The 26,241-nt window shown below is 38.7% G+C and overlaps 2 protein-coding genes and 1 pseudogene across 2 annotated transcripts; 2 read left to right on the top strand and 1 right to left on the bottom strand.

Moving 5' to 3' along the window:
* The first annotated feature begins 2,229 nt into the window (after positions 1-2,229).
* Positions 2,230-3,334, top strand: LOC132797716 (transcription initiation factor IIA subunit 1-like). The gene is made up of 4 exons (XM_060809468.1): positions 2,230-2,529; positions 2,593-2,800; positions 2,859-3,108; positions 3,165-3,334. Exons 1-4 carry the CDS (start codon positions 2,230-2,232, stop codon positions 3,265-3,267), a joined length of 861 nt encoding a protein of 286 aa, XP_060665451.1. The 3' UTR covers positions 3,268-3,334.
* Positions 3,335-10,009: 6,675 nt separating this feature from the next.
* LOC132797699 (branched-chain-amino-acid aminotransferase-like) lies at positions 10,010-11,633 on the bottom strand. Its single transcript, XM_060809451.1, is given in 7 exon segments — positions 10,010-10,481; positions 10,543-10,640; positions 10,643-10,696; positions 10,757-10,879; positions 10,882-11,062; positions 11,128-11,349; positions 11,520-11,633. Coding segments are annotated over 7 exon segments (981 nt in total). The 3' UTR covers positions 10,010-10,292.
* Positions 11,634-17,420: 5,787 nt separating this feature from the next.
* On the top strand, positions 17,421-21,099 carry LOC132797698 (NCK-interacting protein with SH3 domain-like; annotated as a pseudogene).
* The last annotated feature ends 5,142 nt before the right edge of the window (positions 21,100-26,241 follow it).

Raw genomic sequence — 26,241 nt, 5'->3', positions numbered from 1 at the left:
CGTTTTCGGGAAAATTCAATTTTTGTGATTATTGCCAAACTAATATTACCATGGTGGCAACACGTGTTACGGCCGAAAATTGGGCCACCCTTTATGAACTTGGTGGCAACTCTGGAACATAACGGAATAGTGCTGTATGTTCTGCTAAACAACAAGTTCTGCACAAGTGATTTATAAAGTCAAAAGTTTATAAAGTTTAAAATGGAAAATATAAGTTAATCATATACAAAATTATTATTATTAAGAAATTACCAGCAATTATAAAGTGCTGGTAATTTTTGTTTGTGTAAAGCAACAGCTACAAAGGCCTTCTGCTTAAAATCTATTTTATAATATGAGATAACTTAAATATGTATTTACATATATACAGATGTGTGCACTTATTCTAGTTATGTACAGTAAGGATAAACTTATATGCTGTTGTAAAGGTTTATGGATTTAAGGAATTGGATAGTTGTGGTTATATTCATAGGATCTAATATTTCTTCTAAAGTTTTTTGAAGGAATTTATGTCTGTGTTGAATGTAGGTAGGGCATTCAAGGAACATGTGAGATATGGTGAGGTTAAAGTTACATTGTTGGCATATGGGTGGAGGTGTTTTATCAAATAGGTGGCTGTGTGTCAGTTTAGTGTGTCCTATTCGAGTCTCACAAATTTGATGGTCTCTAATCGAGAAATAGTTGGTTTTAAAAGTTCGATATTGCTCTGTTTTTTGTGTTAATAAGTTTGTAGTGTATAGATGTGTTGTTCCATATAAGGTAATTTTACTCTTTCATGTGATTGTTGATGGGTATCTGATACGTTGTAATTATACCCGCTACCCATAGGGTAGAAGGGTATTATAACTTTGTGCCGACAGGAAATGTATGTAACAGCTAGAAGGAGGCATCTCCGACCCTATAAAGTATATATATTCTTGATCAGCGTCAACAGCCGAGACGATCTAGCTATGTCCGTCTGTCCGTCCGTCCGTCTGTCCGTATGAACACCTAGATATCCGAGACTATAAGAGATACAGCTATAATTTTTTCGACAGCATTTGTTATGTTTGCACGCAGATCAAGTTTATTTCAAATTTTTGCCACGCCCACTTCCGCCCCCGCAAATTAAAAAATCGAATAACAAGCGTAATTTTAAAGCTAGAGTTGCGAATTTTATATATGTATATATAATAATAACTAATGTAGTTATGATTCCTGAAAATTTGGTTGCAATCAAATAAAAATTGTCGAAAATATTAAAGAAATACTTTTGTATGGGCAAAAACGCCTTCTTACTGTGGGTCTGAGTTGCTTTGGCCGGCAATCTGGTATATTATGCCGTCTATGGTATATTTTTAATGGTGTTCTATATTGATATACCACATATACCATTTGGTATGTTTTTAGTATTTTTGTAGTATATTTGGTATATTTTGAGAATAATACCGCAAAATATATTGCTTTTATTCAAAATGGGTAGCGGTATCTCACAGTCGAGTACACTCGGCTGTAGCTTTCTTACTTGTTTTTACTGATATTAAAGGTAGTGCGGTTGCTTGCTTAGCAGCTAGGTCTGCAAGCTCGTTGCCAATGATGCCGGAGTGGCCTGGGACCCATATCAGAGTGAATTTGTATTTGTGTTTATAGATAATTTTTCTGATTTCTAATGTATAGTATGTAGAGTTGTTTGGGTTTTCAAGAGCTGTAAGGGCTGAGAGTGCATATATTAATGTATGTATGTCCATATTGCAGACATTATCTTTCTCGCACATTGAAAGGCATTGGAAACGCTCGCAGAACTCCAAAGTTCCCAGCACGCGGAAGGTCTGGGAGGGTAAGAGCTATTGAGATCAAAAACTTGTTGAATGATTTTACTAATATATTTTGACCTTTGTAAAACAGATGCCAATCCGCACAAGAAAAGGTCTACGAACAGCAGGAAAACGAAGAGAATCTATTGCGCTGTCCTGTGCGTCTATACGAATTCTATCTATCGAAATGGTCTGTTCTAATTGATATAAATATTTTATATACGATTAACTTATATTTTCCATTTTAAATGTAAAGACGCTCAACGATGTTTTCTACTTGCAACCAGAAAGATCTTGTGTGCCCGGTTCGCCGTTTTGGTACTCCACACAGGGGCTTAGCCAGGATGCATTGCAGCGAATGCTGCATCGAGTGAAGATGGTTAAGGAAATCAACATAGCGCTATTGACAACTTAATGCGCCGGAGCAAGTGGTGGCATGAACACGTCTGGGGACAGCAATAAGCCAGCAACACCAGCTGCGGCAGCTGGTAAATCGCCAGCACTGTCCGCAGTAGGCAGTGGAGGCATCATTAAGAATGGTGGCATAGGAGCCATAAAGCAGGAGGTCACATCACAGAATCCACCACCATTGCATCCCACATCGGGTGCGGCGTCAATGCTGCAGAAGCAACAGCAGGCTGCCGCTGCTGGTGGCGGTGGCAATGCAGCTTCTGGTGGACAGACACCCATACCAGTTGTATCGCAATTGGACCCCAATCGCATAATGCCTGTGAATGTAAGCAGTTGTCTCCTGGCTATTAAATTCGCTTAATATTCAAATTATAATTTCCTTTTATAGATTACGTTACCTTCGCCACCTGGCTCAACAAGTTCGGAATCTCGTGTGGTCACCATACAAGTGCCAGCATCGGCACTGAAAGAGAATCAGCTGACCCAAATATTAACAGCTCATCTGATTTCATCGATCATGTCATTGCCCACCACATTAGCCTCATTCGTGCTGCAGCAGCATGTCAATGCGGCTCTCACCAATGCCAATCATCAGAGTAAGCACTGTAAGACTTTATTATATGAGCATTACTAATAACTCTTTGGTGGCTTCAGAGAATATTGCCATTGCTAAGCAATTGGATGGCGCTTTGGATTCGTCGGAAGAGGATGAGAGCGAGGAGAGTGATGATAACATGGATAATGATGACGATGATGATTTGGACAAAGACGATGACGATGATGCTGAGCATGAGGATGCTGCCGAAGAGGAGCCCTTGAATAGCGCAGACGACGTCACCGATGAGGACAATGCCGAGGTCTTTGACACAGATAACGTTATTGTGTGCCAGTATGATTTAACAACATGTAAAATATGTATCCATTAATTATATTTCCAATTTTGCTTTCTCTATAGATCACACGATCGCGCAACAAATGGAAATTCTATCTCAAGGATGGCATCATGAATATGCGCGGCAAGGATTACGTATTTCAAAAGTCGAACGGCGATGCTGAATGGTAATCGAAACTAGCACCAACACAACAAAATAAAAGCAGAGCGTAAAACATGCATCCATAAAATGAAACAAACAAAAGACAGAACGAAATGCCTCACAGTACGCCTTCAGCAAACAAAAACACAGCAACAAATACCTTACTAAGCACCCCCATCTGAACAGGTCATCATACCATAACAGCTTCTTCATTTCAAGCTCGTAGCGAGCATACACCATTTGAGCGTATAGCTTCTCTTTGAGGGTAACCATCCGTCTAAGGAACGTTTGTCTCTGGCGGCTGTGGTGATACGCAGTGCCGCAACCCACATGTTGCCACCCATTGAGGAGTGCCCGAAACAAATTTTCTTCAGAGAATTCTCTTCACAAAGCTTGTTCTTGACCTTCCCAATGGGTGGCAACTTGTGGGTTGCGCCACTGCACTATTGGCAAAAAGTCGCAAAGTGCGGCATTTTTACATTTTTTGTGTTAGGTATCATTAAATTGACTTTATTTTTTGAATTAGAATACTTCAAGAATACTGAAACATATTATTAAATTTTTTGGCTTCGTTGGTAATTTTTATTTGCCCATATTTAAAGACTATGGTCTGGACCCCTAAAAACAAATTGGCGAGAAAATTTGTGATTTTTTCTGTCAATTTTATATTCAAATATTAAATCAAACAAAAAGCTTGAATATGGAATTTAATTGTCAAGATATGTAATTTTAATTATTGGCACTAAATATGTGTTTCTGTGGAGTGTAACTAGTGCGTCTAGGCCGGTCGAGGCAATATTAAAGCTGAATGTTATTAACCAAACTGTTAACAATCAAATAGTGGTTAACATTTTTGCCCGTTTTGCCCGATTTACGGCAAAACTCAATGTTGCAGTTGTATTTACGTCTTGTTTTGCAACGTTGTTTGATTTTGGGGCAACAACAACCGCCAACAAACTGCTGTGAAGCAGTTTGTTTTGCAAAATATCGATGAAAATGAATTAAGTGATGTTCAGCAAATCTTAATAAAAGATAAGCTTATTCAGTTTTCAGATTGAATAACACTAATTTACGAAAATGCAACAGAAAAGCCTGCGCAATGGCTTGCATCCTCTGTCATAATTGAGTTTCTTAAGATGATGTTCCACGCGAAAAGACTGGTCGTAAGCGATTGACGTATACTGAGGCAGGACCAAGGTTAAAGTGAAAATTAGCATTTAAACTAGTCTATGAAACAGAAAACTCAATGCTATTGTTGCATGACTTTTGAAAAGTGTTTATATAATTTTAATCGCTACATAATATAAGTTTGAGGTATGCCCATCAAAAGTTAAAGCAGATACTTGAGGTATCCAATGTCTCAAATTTTGCATAAAGTACTGGTACATTGGCACCAAATTATGGAAACCTCCGTACTTTTCTAGGGCTCTCCGTGAAAATGCATCAGAAGAGCGCAAAAATTGTACAAACTCGATATGTTTTCTCATGCAAGGAAAACAGCGGCCTGAATACTATATCAGATGTGTTTAATAGAGCATTCAATTCCTCTGACCCACTGCTTTCAACTATAAATCTAAAGTAACGCCGAAGATTAAACTATAAAAAAGCCTACCGAGAGATGTTATAGCTCTTTTGGAATCTCCTGATATTGAGCCTCCAATAACATGAGCATGTGTAGACAATAATGATAATCAGGTAGAAGAAGGCGGAGATAATGAACTCGAAATTTTCGGGCAAAAGTTTTCCTGGAGTTGGAGGAAGAGCTTTATGAAGCATAAATTATTAACTGGGCACCAAGGTATGGAGTCACAAAACATAATATTGGGCTCTAATTAATTTTCGATGCAAAATGCATGGATCCAAATCAAATTTAAAATGCGAACTTGCTAAAAATATATTAATTTAATAAATTTAGTTTAATTTTATTAAATATATTACATTAAAATATTTTAAAACAAATTTTTAGAATAAAATCATGGTAAGGTGGGCGGGAAGGAAGGCGTGGTCCAATTGAAAAAAGAAAAATCCGAAATTCTATCTTTATTTTTTATATGTACAAAGTTTCATGTTTCTATCTTCAAAAATGGTAAAAATGACGCAATTCGGGACTTTTTGCCCATAGTGCACTGTGTATCACCACAGACGGCAGAGTTTTTCCTCCGTCGCCACCACCACGTTACTTGCACCCCATCTGATCAGATCATCATCCCATAATAACAAAAAGTTAATTGTTTGGGTATAGCAAAAATATTGTATCGAACTATTTGTACTGAGTCATGTTGAGTGGTGTTTCAATTTAACTACTTGTAATCGTAATTTATGTATTAATTACACTGCTGCACATTTAATGTCAATAAAATTGGAAATTTTGTAATGCAACTAACCGCAAAAATCTTATTTCAATATTTGCTGTTATCCCTCATTTCCAAGGACCCGTGTGAAATATTAAAAATGCATATATAGGCTGTAAAATACACGCGAGAAGAAGCGTGCCCATCAGGAGGTACAGAAGCGTCACGAACGGAAGCAACAAGTTGCCATTGATCTGATCAATCAGTGCAAGGAGCATCGTTTCTATGCCGATAAGGATGCCAAACTCGGCCAAATCACACGCGACGCGAGCAGTTTCATGGAGCGACACTATCAACAGGCTGCCGATCGAGTGGCTGCCAGTCGTGCCATCAATAAGGCCAGCTACGATGCCAATGCCACCGATATGATATCAATATGCGACTGCGTGCCGCCGTTGTTGAGGAGGAGCGCATGATCATGAAGGCGCTGCAGGACATGGAGCTGGAGATGGAGCGACGTGTCGATGAGGAGCGAATGCGTGTGCTACACGCCCAGGCCAGGGACATCATCGAAGAGGTGCAAGTTGTCGCATGCGGAGCGTCAGACATTTGGGTTGCCCGCTTGCAGCTTGCATGACGATGACAAGCACAACACTCACACGACTTAAGCGATCATTACCATTAATTTACCATTTGTTGATTCATCTAATTCCGTGCAGACTCAACAAAAATATATTTGGGCGTGTTTTGTATTTGTTTTTTTTGATTTTTATTTCTTCAATTCACTTCAATAATATAATTAAATTTAATGATCGTATACATACATAATTCATAATTTGTCTAACATCTATGTACATACATACACAATAGTTTAGTCACAGCCTGCTCTGCAGCTCTCCTGGCTACTTTTACCTCCAACAAACATTTATGAAAAACAAATATTCCAGAAATGTGTCTTAGCAAATTTTTGTTAACTTGGACTCGACTCTGGCAACTTACTGACTAATAAATGCATTTGCCTCCGGTACGTTTCCAAAATTATTTTTGTTTTGTGTGTGCGTTGTTTTTTGGTAATTTTTTATACCCGCTACCCATAGGGTAGAAGGGTATTATAACTTTGTGCCGGCAGGAAATGTATGTAACAGGTAGAAGGAGGCATCTCCGACCCTATAAAGTATATATATTCTTGATCAGCGTCAACAGCCGAGACGATCTAGCCATGTCCGTCTGTCCGTCTGTGTGTCTGTCCGTCTGTCCGTCTGTCCGTATGAAACACTGGATCTCAGAGACTATAAGAGATAGAGCTATAATTTTTTCAAATTTTTGCCACGCCCACTTTCGCCCCCGAAAATCAAAAATCGAATAACAAGCGTAATTTTAAAGCTAGAGTTGCGAGTTTTGGTATATACAATATTTACTATAGTAGTTATGATTCCTGAAAATTTGGTTGCGATCAGATAAAAATTGTCGAAGTTATTAAAGAAATACTTTTGTATGGGCAAAACGCCTACTTACTAGGGGTCTTAGTTGCTTTGGCTGACAATCTGGTATATTGTGCCGTCTATGGTATATTTTGAATGTGGTACTATGTCAATATACCAAATATACCATTTGGTATATTTTAGTATTTTTGCAATATATTTGGTATATTTTGAGAAAATACCGCTAAATATGTTTCTTTTATTCAAAATGGGTAGCGGGTATCTCACAGTCGAGTACACTCGACTGTAGCTTTCTTACTTGTTTTGATTGTTTTAAATTTTTTTTTTGTTGTTTTTGATTTTTAGATCTGCTCTTGCTTGGGCAGTTCCTGAACTTAAGACTTTGGTTAGCAATTAAATTATTTTTAGGTTTTCTTTAAAAGAATTTTGTTGTTTCAATATTTGTCGTTTTGCTAATTGGAAGTAAAAGCGTGAAAAAGTTATTCATAAATTTTATGAAATCCACGTCTCTGATCTGATTTGAATTGAATTAAGTAAATTTCTCATAAATCAAAAACGAAACGAAACAGTAAAAAAGTGATAATCAAAAAAAAACATCGAATATAAATAAATAGAAATTAGATTGATATATGATATATCGTATATCGTATATAGATAGGTAAATGTATATAGTAACTATATAGCATGGGTGCAAAGCCCGGCCCTTAACTTATAGCTAATTAGGTAAGCAGCTCTATACATAAATATATACAGCTTTTTAGTATATGTGTGTTTTACATATAGTTCGAATGTTGTGCAAACATTCATTTAAATGCAACAAACAAAAATTCGAGCACATTTTTCAACCCAGAAACTCTCCTCTCTTCTGACTTCCAAAAATTCTTTTCGATTGAATAACACTAATTTACGAAAATGCAACAGAAAAGCCTGCGCAATGGCTTGCATCCTCTGTCATAATTGAGTTTCTTAAGATGATGTTCCACGCGAAAAGACTGGTCGTAAACGATTGACGTATACTGAGGCAGGACCAAGGTTAAAGTGAAAATTAGCATTTAAACTAGTCTATGAAACAGAAAAGTCAATGCTATTGTTGCATGACTTTTGAAAAGTGTTTATATAATTTTAATCGCTACATAATATGAGTTTGAGGTATGCCCATCAAAGTTAAAGCAGATACTTGAGGAATGAACTCAGAAATTTTCGGGCAAAGTTTTCCTGGAGTTGGAGGAAGAGCTTTTATGAAGCATAAATTATTAACTGGGCACCAAGGTATGGAGTCACAAAACATAATATTGGGCTCTAATTAATTTTCGATGCAAAATGCATGGATCCAAATCAAATTTAAAATGCGAACTTGCTAAAATATATTAATTTAATAAATTTAGTTTAATTTTATTAAATATATTACCTTAAAAATATTTTAAAACAAATTTTTAGAATAAAATCATGGTAAGGTGGGCGGGAAGGAAGGCGTGGTCCAATTGAAAAAGAAAAAATCCGAAATTCGATCTTTATTTTTTTTTTATGTACAAAGTTTCATGTTTCTATCTTCAAAAATGGTAAAAATGCCGCAATTCGGGACTTTTTGTATCACCACAGACGGCAGAGTTTTTCCTCCGTCGCCACCACCATGTTACTTGCACCCATCTGATCAGATCATCATCCCATAATAACCAAAAAGTTAATTGTTTGGGTATAGCAAAAATATTGTATCGAACTATTTGTACTGAGTCATGTTGAGTGGTGTTTCAATTTAACAACTTGTAATCGTAATTTATATATTAATTACACTGCTGCACATTTGCAGCAGGAGGTACAAACGTCACGAACGGAAGCAACAAGTTGCCATTGATCTGATCAATCAGTGCAAGGAGCATCGTTTCTATGCCGATAAGGATGCCAAATTCGGCCAAATCACACGCGACGCGAGCAGGTTTCATGGAGCGACACTATCAACAGGCTGCCGATCGAGTGGCTGCCAGTCGTGCCATCAATAAGGCCAGCTACGATGCCAATGCCACCGATATGATATCCAATATGCGACTGCGTGCCGCCGTTGTTGAGGGAGGAGCGCATGATCATGAAGGCGCTGCAGGACATGGAGCTGGAGATGGAGCGACGTGTCGATGAGGAGCGAATGCGTGTGCTACACGCCCAGGCCAGGGACATCATCGAAGAGGTGCAAGTTGTCGCATGCGGGGCGTCAGACATTTGGGTTGCCCGCTTGCAGCTTGCATGACGATGACAAGCACAACACTCACACGACTTAAGCGATCATTACCATTAATTTACCATTTGTTGATTCATCTAATTCCGTGCAGACTCAACAAAAATATATTTGGGCGTGTTTTGTATTTGTTGTTTTTGATTTTTATTTCTTCAATTCACTTCAATAATATAATTAAATTTAATGATCGTATACTTACATAATTCATAATTTGTCTAACATCTATGTACATACATACACAATAGGTTAGTCACAGCTTGCTCTGCAGCTCTCCTGGCTACTTTTACCTCCAACAAACATTTATGAAAAACAAATATTCCAGAAATGTGTCTTAGCAAATTTTGTTAACTTGGACTCGACTCTGGCAACTTACTGACTAATAAATGCATTTGCCTCCGGTACGTTTCCAAAATTATTTTTTGTTTTGTGTGTGCGTTGTTTTTTTTGGTAATTTTTTTTTTGATTGTTTTTAAATTTTTTTTTTTTTTTTGTTTTTGATTTTTTAGATCTGCTCTTGCTTGGGCAGTTCCTGAACTTAAGACTTTGGTTAGCAATTAAATTATTTTTAGGTTTTCTTTAAAAAGAATTTTCTTGTTTCAATATTTGTCGTTTTGCTAATTGGAAGTAAAAGCGTGAAAGTTATTCATAAATTTTATGAAATCCACGTCTCTGATCTGATTTGAATTGAATTAAGTAAATTTTCATAAATCAAAAACGAAACGAAACAGTAAAAAGTGATAATCAAAAAAACATCGAATATAAATAAATAGAAATTAGATTGATATATGATATATCGTATATCGTATATAGATAGGTAAATGTATATAGTAACTATATAGCATGGGTGCAAAGCCCGGCCCTTAACTTATAGCTAATTAGGTAAGCAGCTCTATACATAAATATATATAGCTTTTAGTATGTGTGTTTTACATATAGTTCGAATGTTGTGCAAACATTCATTTAAATGCAACAAACAAAAATTCGAGCACATTTTTCAACCCAGAAATTCTCCTCTCTTCTGACTTCCAAAATTCCTTTCCTCTTCTCTAAAAACTATAACCTACTAATACACAAGTGCGGCACAAGTTGGATGCTTAGTCAATGACCACCGACCAGGGATGATCCACTTTGCCGTACTGAATGTCGGTCAACGTTTCGCGAATCAGTTCATGCACCGGCTTCTCCTGCTCCATGGTGGGAATATACAGATCCTGGCCCAAATAGTTGATGCGATTGATGGAACTAACCACACAGGCGGTGCCAGTGCCGAACAGCTCCAATAACTGCAAAAATGTGAACGGAAATTAGTTTCACGTGAGATAATCAAGTGCTTGAACAACTTACGCGTCCTTGGTTGAGCAGCTCGGAGACCATGGGCATGGTGAAGGTGGCTTCGCGTACTTTGAATTTGCCCCACTGGCGAGTCATGGCCAGAATGGAGTCGCAGTGATGCCCGGCAGAATGAGACCATTCAGCGGTGGTGTAATCAGTTCTTGTTCTGTAAATTAAGCAGAAGTGAGTAAAATGTTGAAAAGTAGCGAGTTAAGCAAGATGTTACCTCCTTGATCGTTGACGTAGAACATGAATATGTTCATGGTGCCCACTTCGGTGAGCTGGTGATCCTCGCCATAAAGCCAGAGCACCTGTTGCAGGCCACGAGCAGCGGCCTCCCTTGTACATTGATGGTGGGTGCATAGTTGGAGCCCATTTTGCGATTGCCAACGCCGCCGGGCCAGGCGCGAGTGTAGGAGGGATCGGCAAGCAGGGAGACGGCGCCATTGCTGCCAGTCTTAAAGTAGCTGCCTACTGGGCTGAGTATGGAGTAGAGTAGCGCCGAGTCTGAGGAGGCCACACCCAACGTGGGCTGTAAAAAAACAAAACTGAACAGATTAGTAAAGGTCTTGGAAGAATGGAGATATTTTCACTCACATCAATGCCAATCAAGGTGGGACGAATGTAAAGGCTGGCGGCTTCTGTGTGTGGCACCCACTCGGAGTCGATGGAGAGCAGACGGGTGAGACATTGTACGAATTCCTTGGTGGGCAGACCGGAACGCTGGGCGGCTAGATTCATGCGATTCATGTTCATGTCCGGTTGGAAGATGCGGATTTTGCCATCGACACCGCGATAAGCTTTCATGCCCTCAAACAGCTTCCAACGACAGGCAACAACAGTTTCAGTCTCGATAAGGAACAGCACTAATCAGATCAGATCAGATGATGATGAAGCGAATAATGATGCGAATGATGATGACGAGCATGATCCAATTGATCATTGATGATAGGCACGTGTGGCTTCTACTGACGCACTGACGCACTCACCTCGACGGCATAGTGAAGCACTTCGGCAGTCGGATGCATAACCAGGTTCTCAAGGGGCGTAATCTCTGGTTTCTGCCATCCGCCCAAGCTCTTGTGATAGTAGATCTTGAGCATGTGATCCGTGAACAGTTTGCCAAAGCCAAGTTCCAGGACCGTCCCATGTTTCACTCTAGTATGTTCTAGCGTTGCCACTCAACTAACGTCACCATTTGATTGTCATTTCCACTTGGCGTTACCACTAAGGGAACGCCGCTCCTCGCGCTCAATGTCAGGATGTCATCGGCATCAACTTCGCCAATTACTTCATCGATTTGCTCTTCGCCCGATATGATGACCATCTGATCGTCGAGCATTTGCAGCTGCATTTCCATTACCTCAATGTCATCGTCCTCCTCGGCCTCCAGTAGTTCCTCTTCGTCCTCCTCGGGTTCGGCCTCGGCATCAATCTCTTCCTCCTCCACCTGGGAATCGTATACACTTTTAATGGTCACATACTCAATGTCAGTAGGTTGAAAGTCTCCCAAAGATTCGCTAGCATCATTAGTTTCTGAGTCCAACTCATCCACCTCCATCTCGGTGACCTCCTCGACCAAGTATTTCTGTCCTGGCTCCGGCTGTTGCCTCCACAAGAGCGGTCACATGATGTGGACCCGAGTTGCTGCCTTTGGCTGAGGCCACTGCTTCAGCCTCATTGGCGCCGTTGACGCCCAGCAGCTCGTTCACAACATACTCTTGATTGGCGGAGCACCGGCGGCGGCAGCACTGTTGCTGTTATTATTGTTGTTGTAGCTGCTATTGGCATTGTTGTTGTCCATCTCCTAGGAGGCCAAAACGCAAAAGTTCGTCGGAATCGATGACCATGCGCTTGAAATCGAACGCTTGCTCCAACAATTGCAAACAATGCCTGCAAATGTGCTGTGGTAAATGTGCTGCGGCGCCATCTTGCGGCTCAAATGACAAGCTGGAGCAATAGTTGAGCATCTTTGCCAGCGTTGTGCTGCCCTCTGGCCCAATATCGATCTCATCCTGCAGCGATTTGTATTGTTTACATGCCCGGTGCATGTGCGGCAATTAAGCACCACGCCCGCTTTGTTGCAGCTCATCTTGATTGCATATGTATATGTTGCGTACTTATTGCGAAATGACGTTTTCGAGTTTGGGTTTTGAAGTTTGTTTACGAAAAGAACAAGTGCAATTTGCTACTAATATAAATCTTGTTTATTATTCTATGAATATTTCAATTTATACTTTTACTTAGACATTTCCAAATGACATTGACAATCCTATGACAGAAGCTGAAATAGAAAACTTTCTTGGGTCACCTTGTCAAATGAGCTTGCCTATTAAAAGAATTCACTTTGACGAAGTCGTGTCAGAAATTAAATGCTTAAACAATAAAAAATCTCCAGGCCCGGATAAGATAGACGGCATCACTCTTAAAACTCTACCATTAAAATGCATACGATTTCTAACGCTAGTATTTAACGCTATTCTCAGGCTAGACCATTTCCCAAGTCAATGGAAATGTGCAGAAATCATTATGATCCTCAAGCCAAACAAGCCAGAAGCTGAACTATCATCCTACCGTCCCATTAGTCTTTTGACAATATTCTCGAAAGTATTTGAAAAATACTACTTAAGAGGATGTTGCCAATTTTGGACGAACTTGCCATCATTCCTGAATATCAATTCGGATTTAGAAGAGGCCACGGCACCACTGAACAATGTCATAGGGTCATTAATGAAATTGTATATGCACTTGAGAACAAAAAAATACTGTACTGCTACGTTTCTTGATGTTCAACAAGCGTTTGATCGTGTTTGGCACAATGGACTGCTCTTCAAGATAAAAGAATTGGCTACCTGCCCCATACAATCTATTACTGAGATCCTACTTGTCGAAGAGATGCTTCTACGTTCAGCAGAGAAATGATACATCAACACTATTTCTTATAAACGCAGGCGTTCCTCAAGGGGAGTGTACTAGGACCAGTCCCTACACTTTATACACGGCAGATATGCCAGCAACAAACAACTGCACCATTGCAACATTTGCTGACGATACAGCCATTCTGGCAACAAGCTCTTCTCGAGACGAAGCATCTCAACTGTTGCAAAGTGAGCTCAGTCTGATTGAAGCCTGGTTTCTTCGCTGGAAATTTAAAATTAATTCCCTGAAGTCTGTCCAAATAACTTTTGCATTAAGACCAGGAAGATGCCCTAATGTAACACTTTTACGGCTCAGCAATTCCAGAAGATACCTGTGTGAAGTATCTTGGCATGCACCTCGACTGCAGACTAACATGGAAACCGCCCTTAAAAGCGAAATGTCAATAACTCAAAATAAAACAAGTAAGAAAGCTACAGTCAAGTGCACTCGACTGTGAGATACCCGCTACCATTTTGAATAAAAGAAATATATTTTGCGATAATTTTCTCAAAATATATACCGAATATACTGCAAAATACTAAAAATATACCAAATAGTATATTTGGTATATTGATATAGTACCGCATTCAAAATATACCATAGACGGCACAATATACCAGATTGTCATCTAAAGCAACAACAACCCTAGTAAGTAGACGTGTTTGCCCATACAAAAGTATTTCTTTAATAACTTCGACAATTTTCATCTGATCGCAACCAAATTTTCAGGAATAACTACTATAGTTATTATTATATATACCAAAATTCGCAACTCTAACTTTAAAATTACGCTTGTTATTCGATTTTTTGATTTTCGGGGCGGAAGTGGGCGTGGCAAAATTTGAAACAAACTTGATCTGCGTGCAAACATAACAAATGCTGTCGAAAAAATTATAGCTCTGTCTCTTATAGTCTCTGAGATCGAGGTGTTCATACGGACGGACGGACAGACACACACAGACACACAGACGGACAGACGGACATGGCTAGATCGTCTCGGCTGTTAACGCTGATCAAGAATATATATACTTTATAGGGTCGGAGATGCCTCCTTCTACCTGTTACATACATTTCCTGCCGGCACAAAGTTATAATACCCTTCTACCCTATGGGTAGCGGGTATAAACACTGAAAATGTCCTGGTTACTAAGTAGAAAATCCGCGGTTACTTTGGAAAACAAAATTTTCCTCTACAAAGCCATTTTGAAGCCTGTTTGGCCATACGCTATTCAGCTCTGGGGAACAACTAGCAATTTAAATATTGAAATACTTCAGCGCTACCAATCAAAAACATTGCGACAAATTGTTAACGCTCCATTTTATGTAACCAATGCAAATATTCACAGAGATCTAAATATTCCAACTATAAAGAAGAGATAAAGAAATATAGTAAGAAATATACAGATAGACTTCACAATCTTGTAAATAATTTAGCCCTAGGTCTTTTAGACAATAGCTCAACTGTTAGAACTCTACAAAAGATTTCACATTCTTGATCTCCCTGAAAGGTAAATTTAAGTAAACAAGAAGTTATATTTAATAGCAGGTTTCACTGGAAATCTGCTATTCCTGTTATGTAAATATTAGTCATAAAATTTACTTATTGTCTTAAGACAGATTGTAAATAAAAATTAAACGAAAAAAAATATATATATATTCCAAGTGTTTATGTAAACTATTGATATTTATTTCAACTTTTACCCCGAAGACTTAAACGTCTAATTGAAATGTTTCTTTGAATTTCACATGTTTTTATTGCGTTTTTACATTGTACAACTAATTACAGCCCTTTGATTTTATTTAATTATACATACTAAAATGTGAAACATACTAAAAACAAAAGCAAAAAAAAAAACTATTTACTTCCATATTGCCGTTTTAATATCAATATTACAAGTGAAAATTTAAAAAATTAAATTGGTCAGCAGTAATTTGTATGATTTCAAATCTAATTGAAACCTTGATTTTTTGTCTGTCTGCTTGCCCTTAATTTAACATATTATATGTTTTGAATCACTAATTATCAAACAAAAAAATTATGTTATTATAAATAGTTTTTAATTTGTGAGACCCATTGCGCTCCTTAGGGTCAAAATCTTGCAGCGGGCGAAGGCTTCGTGAGGACATCAGCCACCTGGTGTTCTGTGGGAATATATTAAATAAAATATAAAAAAAATTTGAATTAAATGTGAATAAAATTTGGTGACTACAAAAGGAGCATACAAATATAATTGTGGAAATGTAGCATCAAACTGGATGCAAAAACAGTATATACATATGTTATCGCACCATCTCATCACTAATATATTAAATCAGTATATATTATATATCGAATATCGGTTGATGTTTGGCCTTACATGGTCTCACTTTTTCTTAATCTGAGCTGAGCAGCTAATTGAGCTCTGTTTTTTTTACGCATTCAATATGCGGCTCCACTTTTGCCCTTATTTACATTAGTGAACATGTGAATGGCAAAGGACATGAATTAATCGCAGCGGCGTTGTAGCTTAAGAGATTTAATCATCTCTTACACCACAGCGAATAAATCGCAGCGGCAGCGGCGGGAATATATAATTATATTGCGTCTTATGATCGTATGTATGCATGCAGAGGTCTGCATGAATACAGTCAAAACAGCATTTGGTACTCTCACTCAAAGTTCTGACTGACTGGTGAGACATTGTATAAAACGGATTTGGCAAATGTGGTGAAGGCATGAGTAGAAAATTTACCGTATCCGAACGGCGAAGCAATGCAAGAATGAGTTTCGCCACCGAGTACTCGGTTAGTTGTGCTTGGTTCCAGTACAATTGACCACAACTACTGGTAAGCAATAGCAATAGTACTCCCACGATCAGCTGACGACGAGGGCTGCACTATCACCAGCTGCTCAGCCAGACTGGGCGTTCTGGCGCTGCCAGTCGGTCAACCAGAAGCACAGCGCAAAGCTTAAAAGCACAGCGCAAAGCTTAACAAGTAAGAAGTTACAGTCGAGTGTGCTCGACTGTGAGATACCCGCTACCCATTTTTAATAAGGGAAAAATATTGGTATTATTTTCAAAATATACCATATATTATATTCCACAATGTTTATCTGATCGCAACCAAATTTTCAGGAATCATAACTACTATAGTAGTTGTAGTATATACCAAAACAGTAGTGGTCCTCTTCCTCCCAGTGCTTTTCGACTCCACAGTAGTCCACTCTGAGTGAGTTACTGTTTTATTTCGCTTAGGTGGAGTTTTGCTCGGCTCCGCCTCGGTATCCCTCTGTCTCTTGGGCGTTGCCGACGGCTTGCTGCCGATTGCCGCTGACACGACTGCTCTTGGGGCCGCTTTTCCAATGCTCCTTCAGTGGACTGTGACGCTTGCCTCTATACACAGCTCTGTTGCGGCTCGATGCAATTTCTGCATTCTTGCCAACTTGCTCCTCATCTTTTCATTAATGTACTTCTGCGAGGCAAACTACTCGGAAAGGCCGTCCAGCTCCGTGCTCAAGCGCTCCAACAAATCTTTAAGCGACCTCTTCTCGCTGGCTGGGCCAGCAAAAGGCACAATGCGTGTGGCCATATCGGGATCCGACAACACAACGACCGCCGACGAGCTTGCTGGTTCCTCGCTCCTGCTCCTGTTGTCCCTCGTTTGGTTATGGCATGCAGTTTCTTCTATGCTGCTGCCACTCGGGAACTTAGGCCTGTTAACTGCTGGTGGTGGTGGTGGTGTGCGCTGCATCGCCGACCCACTCTTATTCGGCCAGTCCACTTAATAAATTAAGTGTTGAACTTTTCCGATCTTGGTGGACTCGAACCGTGGTTCGTTGAGAAGTTCGCACCTCTATGCACTGCGCCACTGCAGCTGCACTCTTTCAGCGGAGCTTATTGCGTATATTAATATGCAGCTCCTGAAAGTATGCACCTTCAAATCACTCGCTACGCTCACGGCAAGTAACAGGCCCTCCTGGAGCCTCGGAGATGGCACAGAATAATAGCATCACATCGGAGCCATCGGAGACAACCACAACGACAACGACGACCAGTGAAGATGTGGTCATGGCAAGGAGACCAGTCAACTGAGTGCGGCCAACGGTGTTGCAACTGCCTCAAATTCGGCAACGCCAGCCAATGGCAATTCAGCAGCAGCGGCCAACTCATCGTCGGCTGCTTCATCGTCGGCAGCAGCAGTAGCGGCGACGGCGTCGTCATCGACTCGAAAACCAACGCATGCTGAGCCACAGAGTCTAAGTCTTAGCCAGGGAGCGGAAGATAAATCGGATGAGGCGAGCGATGAGGATGATGATGTCGATGTCGATGTCGATGATGATGGCTGCAATGGCTGCACAAATCCGGCCATCAATAGTGGCGACAACAGTCAAGCGCTGGACGACAGCATTGAGAGTCCATCGCCATCGCATCGTCTCGCAGCTGCTGCAGCAGCGGGCACAGCAGGGAGCGTCATCATCGATCAATGGCCGAGGACAGCTGAAGGTGGAGTCATCGGATGTCTATCAAATTGTCGATGAGCTGCGTCGGAATTCGAATCTCAGTTTCGATTTGTCGTGCAAGGCATTGCGTGTTGTGTTGACCAGCCTGGAGGAGTTGTACAATGGCGTCATCAATCCGTATCTGGAGGCAGTTGCTGTCCATGTTACCGGCAAAGTGCCGACGCCCAAGGAGCTGCTGGGCATCACACATGATGCGAAGCGTTTGCAGTATTTGTTTAACCAGTTGGCCGAAGCTACATTGAGTGAAGCTACATTCTAACTTATGCACTTAACGGCCATATCTGAAATGCACTTAGTGACACTTGAGGGGCATATAAGAGAGTTAAAATTGCACTTCAGTTATTTCGCACTTAGCGGCCACACCTTAAATGATTTTACTCACTTAACTGTCATTCAAGAGCGTTAGAACTGCACATCCTAAATTTCACACTTAGCAACCATATCTGAAATGCATTTAGTGGCAATGTTTACTCACTTAAGGGTCAGACAATAGATTTAGAATTACACATCAGTTATTTCGCACTTAGCGGCCCCACCTTAAATGATTTTAGTGGCAAAGTTTACTCACTTAAGAGTCACACAAAAGCGTAAGAACTACACATTCAAATTTCGCACTTAACGGCCACATCTGAAATGCACTTAGTGGGAAAGTTTACTCACTTAAGGGTCACACAAGAGAGTTAGAATTGCACATCAGTTATTTCGCACTTAGCGGCCACATCTTAAATGCACTTAGTGGCAAAGTTTACTCACTTAAGGGTCACACAAGAGCGTTAGAATTGCACATCAGTTATTTCCCACTTAGCGGCCACACCCTAAATGATTTTAGTGGCAAAGTTTACTCACTTAAGAGTCACACAAGAGCGCAAGAATTGCACATCAGTTATTTTTCATTTAGCGGTCCTCCTAAAAATAACTTAGTGACAAGGTTAACTCACTTAACTGTCATTCAAGGCGTTAGAATTGCATATCCTAAATTGCGCCTTAGCAACCACATCTGAAATGCACTTTGTGACAAAGTTTACTTACACAGAATTACACATTAGTTATTTCCCACTTAGCGACCGCTCTAAAATGAACTTAGTGGCAAAGTCTACTCACTTAACTGTCAAAATTTAGAAAAATTGCACATCACAACCGTTGCGCTTAACGGCCACTTCTAAAAACACTTCGTCTCGAAATTGACCCACTTAAGGGTCACACAAGAACGTAACGCATTTAGTGGCATTGTTTACTCACTTTACTGAAACACAAGATGGAAAGAATTTCATAGAAATACACAGAAATATGCTGTTGCTACACCTATTTTTATGAACACTATTTTGGCCGTTAAACGAATTAAGCTTATTTACCTTTTATTAACTTTGTTTATTCTCTTCTGCTCTGCTTGTGCTGGACAGAAAAATGCGGATGAGAACATCAGTTGCTATGAGATGTCGCGCGATCAGTATCAGATGTTCATCAATCTGGTGCAGTACTATCAGATGGAGAGACGCTGGTCCATCAAACGCCTCCTGCTTCAGACCTTCACAGCTGCCTGTCATCTTGATCACATTATCGTCGACATTCTGCTAACTTCACTGCTGCCACTCGAGATTGTAAGTTGTACATTTTATTCATATATGTATTTTTGCTTTGCAAAGTGATCTAATTTGTGGACAAATTGAATTTCTTAACGTCAAAGACATGAAGGCACACTTTGCCGATCTGGATCTGTTTAGGCAGCTGGTCAAGATGCTAACCATAATATTCTCGTTGGGCCAGCTGATGCCTGTGAATCATCAAAGTGAGCAAATTGCATTTTAAAGCAGCTTTTAATGGGAATTACTAGGTTATTTAGGGAAATTCTTTTGTGACATTTAATTTAATTTGGAAAACAATCAACTAATTCGTTTGTCTTGACAAACTTCTTATGCATTGACTAACTAAACTATCATAATTTGCTTTAATCGACTTATAAATATCGTGCTTTAAAGATATTAAACTTTTAAAGATATTAAACACTTAATGCAAGTTTGGCAAGCACTAAAAGCATAAAGTGTTGGAGCTCTTTGCTTTTGTTTGTTAGAAAATTCTGAATTCTTGGCTCTAATAAAAGTGCTAATCAAGAGCTATAGGATTTATTTTACTTAAAATAAAAACATGTTGTTCCGTTAAAATTGTCACATGCAATATTTTCGTCAGAGAATTTCTCATATATATAATCATAAAGTGTTGGATATAGATTAGAACATTTTCAATTATTTTATTCACTTAGATATCTAATAATTTGTTCTTAACTTTTGCAGATTATTTGGGCGTGCACTTGCCAGCTTTTGCTTGAAATAGTCGAGGGCAACAACCCGGAGGTGCTGGTGGATATGGTGATCGCTCTGATACTGGCATTCAATCAGCAGTTTAGCGAGCATGCGGTGAATGTGATCATCGAAGCCATGCAGAATCGGCCCACAGCCAAAGTGTTCACCGAAGCTCTTGTTGCTGCTCAATCGAGAAGGTAAAGCCAAACAATGTGTACTTTATTTTGTGATTAATACTATATACTATAATACTATAATACTTAGATGATCCAACGCGACTGCTGAAGCATCACAATGAGCACATGAACACGGTGCTGCGCATGTTTATTGACATCTTCAGTCATCCGGATACGGCTGGCATGTTTTATACAAACCATATCAATGACCTCATCGATATTGTGGTGCGTCAACTTTCCGATCTGGATGCGGGCAATGTGTTAAATAATATATGTATTATATAATTACTTACTAATAATCTGGGTGTTAGTTCCGTCCGTGCTATTTGGAGCTGTGTCGTCGCATTTTGCGCAACACCAACTATCAGGACCATCAGCATCGCTAGCACGATCTCATGAAGATCTTTATGCGCATCTTTTGCGAGGAGACCGAATGCAGTGCATCCGATCAGCAGTTAGTGCGCGAAATCGCCAACGAATTTCCCCAATTGTTTAAAGACAGAGCCAGAATCTAGAATTGCAAACAGAAAAACACAACTCCTAAAACCAACTAAAACCAAAATAAATACCAATCTAAAGCGTTGCTAGTGAGGCTACCAAAGCGAGCCAACCAAAAATATTTTCAATTTTAAATTGTATAGTTTACAAAACTGAGAAATCAACAGCAGCTTAATAACTTTTCAGATAGACTTAAACAAATGAATAAACTCTCTATCTAATCAAATCAATAACAAAAATGAAATTCAAAACAAACAAACTTTTCGACAAATGCAATTTGTATGTATATGGTATTAAAGTTTATAAACATATTAAGTTTATTGTTAAACGATAATACAAAAAATCCCCAACAAAAAAATAATTGTTAAATTGAATTGAAGCAGAAAAAACACAAAACAAAAAAAATGTACAAAAGAATTTTTAACAACAAGTTTATCAAGAAAACAAACAATAACAAACAACAACAATATAGCAAAAAATGCTCACGAAAAAATGGGGACGAGCTGCAGATGCTCGACGATCAGATGGTCATATCGGGCGAAAAGCATATCGATGAAGTAATTAAGCCCTTCAAGTGCCACGAATGCATCAAGGCATACGCAACCAAGAAAGGCCTCAGTAACCATATGCGTGTCCATAATAGCTCAGCACAGTCCCAATCGCAATTGTGCGAAGTGTGCGGCGAGATGGTGAAACATCGGCGCAACCTGGCAGCACACATCCGCACCCATGCTCAGCACAGGCCCAATCGCAATTGTCGCCGTCGCAGCAACACAAATATATGTAAAATTATAAGGAAACTTTTCAATTAAAAAATTATTAATAAATTGAAATATTATTAGAATAATTAACAAGATTTATATTAGTAGCAAATGTCAGAAGAAACTATAAAATTTCCTCCAGCCCTCTGCCGGCTGACGGATGAGTCCTTATCAACAACATACCAGAACCACTTGAGAATTGCAACAGACGAATAAGTAAAATTTACTATTTACGTTTTTAATTTGTGTAAACAAACCTGGAATTATGCCATACAATTTTTAATTGGAGAACGAAATATTGCATTCTTTGAAGCTGATCATGCCAATACAATAAACAAGTTAGCAAGCTACAGTCGAGTGTGCTCGACTGTGAGACACCTACACTACCCATTTTGAATAAAAGCAAAATATTGCGGTATTATTTTCAAAATATACCGAAAATACTAAAAATATACCCAATGGAACGGACAGACAACCAAACGGATAGACGGACATGGCTAGATCGTTTCGGCTGTTGACGCTGATCAAAAATATATATACTTCATAGGGTCGGAGATGCCTCCCTCTACCTGTTACATACATTTCCTGTCGGCACAAAATTATAATACCCTTCTATCCTAAGGGTAGCGGGTATAAAACAAACACGCAAAAATTTGGCATCGCAAATGCGGCGCACAACTAACCGAGTACTCGGTGGCGAAACTCATTCTTGCATTGCTTCGCCGTTCGGATACGGTAAATTTTCTACTCATGCCTTCACCACATTTGCCAAATCCGTTTTACACAATGTCTCACTCAGTCAGTCAGAACTTTGGTGAGAGTACCAAATACTGTTTTGACTGTATTCATGCAGACCTCTGCATGCATACATACGATCATAAGACGCAATATAATTATATATTCCCGCCGCTGCCGCTGCGATTTATTCGCTGTGGTGTAAGAGATGATTAAATCTCTTAAGCTACAACGCCGCTGCGATTAATTCATGTCTTTTGCCATTCACACGTTCACTAATGTAAACAAGGGCAAAAGTGGAGCCGCATATTGAATGCGTAAAAACAGAGCTCAATTATCTGCTCAGCTCAGATTAAGAAAAAGTGAGACCATGTAAGGCCAAACATCAACCGATATTCGATATATAATATATACTGATTTAATATATTAGTGATGAGATGGTGCGATAACATATGTATATACTGTTTTTGCATCCAGTTTGATGCTACATTTCCACAATTATATTTGTATGCTCCTTTGTTGTCACCAAATTTTATTCACATTTAATTAACATTTTTTATATTTTTATTTAATATATTCCCACAAAACACCAGGTGGCTGATGCCCTCACGAAGCCGTTGCCCGCTGCAAGATTTTTGACCCTAAGGAGCGCAATGGGTCTCACAAATTAAAACTATTTATAATAATATAATTTTTTTTGTTTGATAATTAGTGATTCAAAAACATATAATATGTTAAATTAAGGGCAGCAGACAGACAAAAAAAATCAAGGTTTCAATTAGATTTGAAATCATACAAATTACTGCTGACCAATTTAATTTTTTTAAATTTTCACTTGTAATATTGATATTAAAACGGCAATATGGAAGTAAATAGTTTTTATACCCGCTACCCTTAGGATAGAAGGGTTTTATAACTTTGTGCCGACAGGAAATGTATGTAACAGGTAAAAGGAGGCATCTCCGACCCTATAAAGTATATATATTCATGATCAGCGTCAACAGCCGAGACGATCTAGCCATGTCCGTCTGGGTGTCTGTGTGTCTGTGTGTCCGTCCGTCTGTCCGTATGAACACCTAGATCTCAGAACTACGAGAGATAGAGCTATAATTTTTCGACAGCATTTGTTATGTTTGCACGCAGATCAAGTTTGTTTCAAATTTTTGCCACGCCCACTTCCGCCCCGCAAATCAAAAAATCGAATAACAAGCGTAATTTTAAAGCTAGAGTTGCAAATTTTGGTATATATAATAATAACTATAGTAGTTATGATTCCTGAAAATTTGGTTGCGATCAGATAAAAATTGTCGAAGTTATAAAAGAAATACTTTTGTATGGGCAAAACGCCTACTTATAAGGGTTTTAGTTACTTTGGCTGACAATCTGGTATATTGAGCCGTCTATGGTATATTTTGAATGCGGTACTATATTGATATACCAAACATATCATTTGGTATATTTTTAGTATTTTTTAAAGTATTTTCGGTATATTTTCAAAATGATACCGCAATATTTTGCCTTTATTAAAATGGGTAGTGGGTATCTCACAGTCGAGCACACTCGGCTGTAACTTTCTTACTTGTTTTGCTTTTGTTTTAGTATGTTTTACATTTTAGTATGTATAATTAAATAAAATCAAAGGGCTGTAATTAGTTATACAATGTAAAAACACCAATAAAAACATGTGTAATTCAAAGAAACATTTCAATTAGACGTTTAAGTCTTCGGGGTAAAAGTTGAAATAAATATCAATAGTTTACATAAACACTTGGAATATATATATATTTTTTCGTTTAATTTTTATTTACAATCTGTCTTAAGACAATAAGTAAATTTTATGACTAATATTTACATAACAGGAATAGCAGATTTCCAGTGAAACCTGCTATTAAATATAACTTCTTGTTTACATAAATTTACCTTTCGGGAAAATCAAGAATGTGAAAACTTTTAAGACTTCTAACAGTTGAGCTATTGTGTAACGAATCACTTATGTAATATTCGTCTGGTGCTGGTGGAAGGGTTCTTAGTGTGGCGTACGCGCTGGCTTCTCCGGCTTTGCTCAGGTAGCATGGGGTTAAATAAAGGCCAACTAATAGGACGCACCACTTATAATAATAATACATTTAAATTTCGCGTACATATGAGACAGAGAAGAAGGAGTGTAATGGGAAGGTTACATTGAGCAATAGTGAAAGAGGGAGAAAGGGAAGGAGAGGAAGGTAGGTTAACAAAGAAGACGGAGCCACTCTCTAATGCACCACAGCTGTTATTGTGTGCAGACGCCCACCCAAAAATTAAAAAGTTGGCAGGATCCCTAAAAGACAGTGGTTCGGCTAACCTACTCCTGCTTGGTGATGCCTGGTTCCAAATAAAAATAGGCACTTAAGCGAACATACTTAATTTATAAATAGATAACAAAAATACTTTGAATATTAACAACATTATTAAATGACAAGAAAAATAAATAAATAAATAGATTAACGGACTAACATGGTAAGTGTGTATGAGGCAGAAAATTATTTTAAATAAGGCAAAAAGGAAAGAATAAATAAATAAATACTAAAAGTAATTAACCTAAAAATATAAGATATGATGTATTAAATGGAAATAAAATGAAGTGAAAACTAAAATGATAGTTAAAATTAACTAATTAACTAATGCATTGCTAGCATTTAGAATATAGGCAAACATTATATTGAAATTAAATGTGGATCAGCTGATGGCTGTCACTCAAATAAATGACTTTGCTATTGCCAGTCTTGCAAGGTCATTGACCGCTGGGATTGCAAACAACTGTAGCAGCGCTATGGTCAGAGGGACCACAAGCAAACGAAAGCTTTAGCTCTAGCTCATAAGAAATCAATAAGTTAGAATGAATCAGACTTACAGTCGCGACTCCCACGCAGAAAGATCTTTCTTTGCTCAGATAGCATGGGGTTCAAGGAAAGGGCCAACTAATAGGACGCACCACTTATAATAATAATACATTTAAAATTCGCGTACATATGGGAAAACAGAGAAGGAGTGCAATGGGAAGGTTACATGAAATAATAGTGAAAGAGAAGAAAGGGAAGGAGAGGAAGGTAGGTTAACAAAGAAGACGGAGCCACTTTCTAATGCAACACAGCTGTTATTGTGTGCAGACGCCCACCCTACCGTGATCCTGCATTCATTGCCAAAAACTAAAAAGTTGGCAGGATCCCTAAAAGACAGTGGTTCGGCTAACCTACTCCTGCTTGGTTAGGCATGGTTCCAAATAAAAATAGGCAACAGATAGCACAAATAATTTGAATGATAACAACATTATTAATTGACAACAAACGAAATGACAAGAAAAATAAATAAATAAATAAATTAACGGACAAACATAGTAAGTGTGTATGAGGCGGAATTAATTAAATAAGGCCAAAAAGGAAAAACTAAATAAATAAATACTAAAAATAATTAACCTATAAATATAAAATATGTTCTAGCATAATTATAATATAAATAATTATTTTAGCATTTAAATGTTGATTAAATTAAGAGAAGGAAAAAAATTAGCTAAAATGAACTAGTTTTGGTTCATTTAGAAATGCAATGTTAGACCATCACACCGAATATAGGCAAACACTAGATGCAAGTAAAAATGAGGATCAGCTGATGGCTGTCACTCAATGAAATGTTTTGCTATTGCCAGTCTCGCAAGGTCACTGACCGCTGGGACTGCAGACAGCTGTGGCAGCGCTATGGTCAGGTGACCACAACCAACAGGAAGCTTTAGATCTAGCTCATAGATTATTAATTAGTTGGAGTGAAACAGACTTACATACATTAGAGAC

This window comes from Drosophila nasuta, unplaced genomic scaffold (assembly GCF_023558535.2).
Source record: "Drosophila nasuta strain 15112-1781.00 unplaced genomic scaffold, ASM2355853v1 ctg17_pilon, whole genome shotgun sequence".
Lineage (NCBI taxonomy): Eukaryota > Metazoa > Arthropoda > Insecta > Diptera > Drosophilidae > Drosophila > Drosophila nasuta.
The sequence above is the reverse complement of the archived record's forward strand: the minus strand, read 5'-3'. Positions and strand labels throughout refer to the sequence as shown.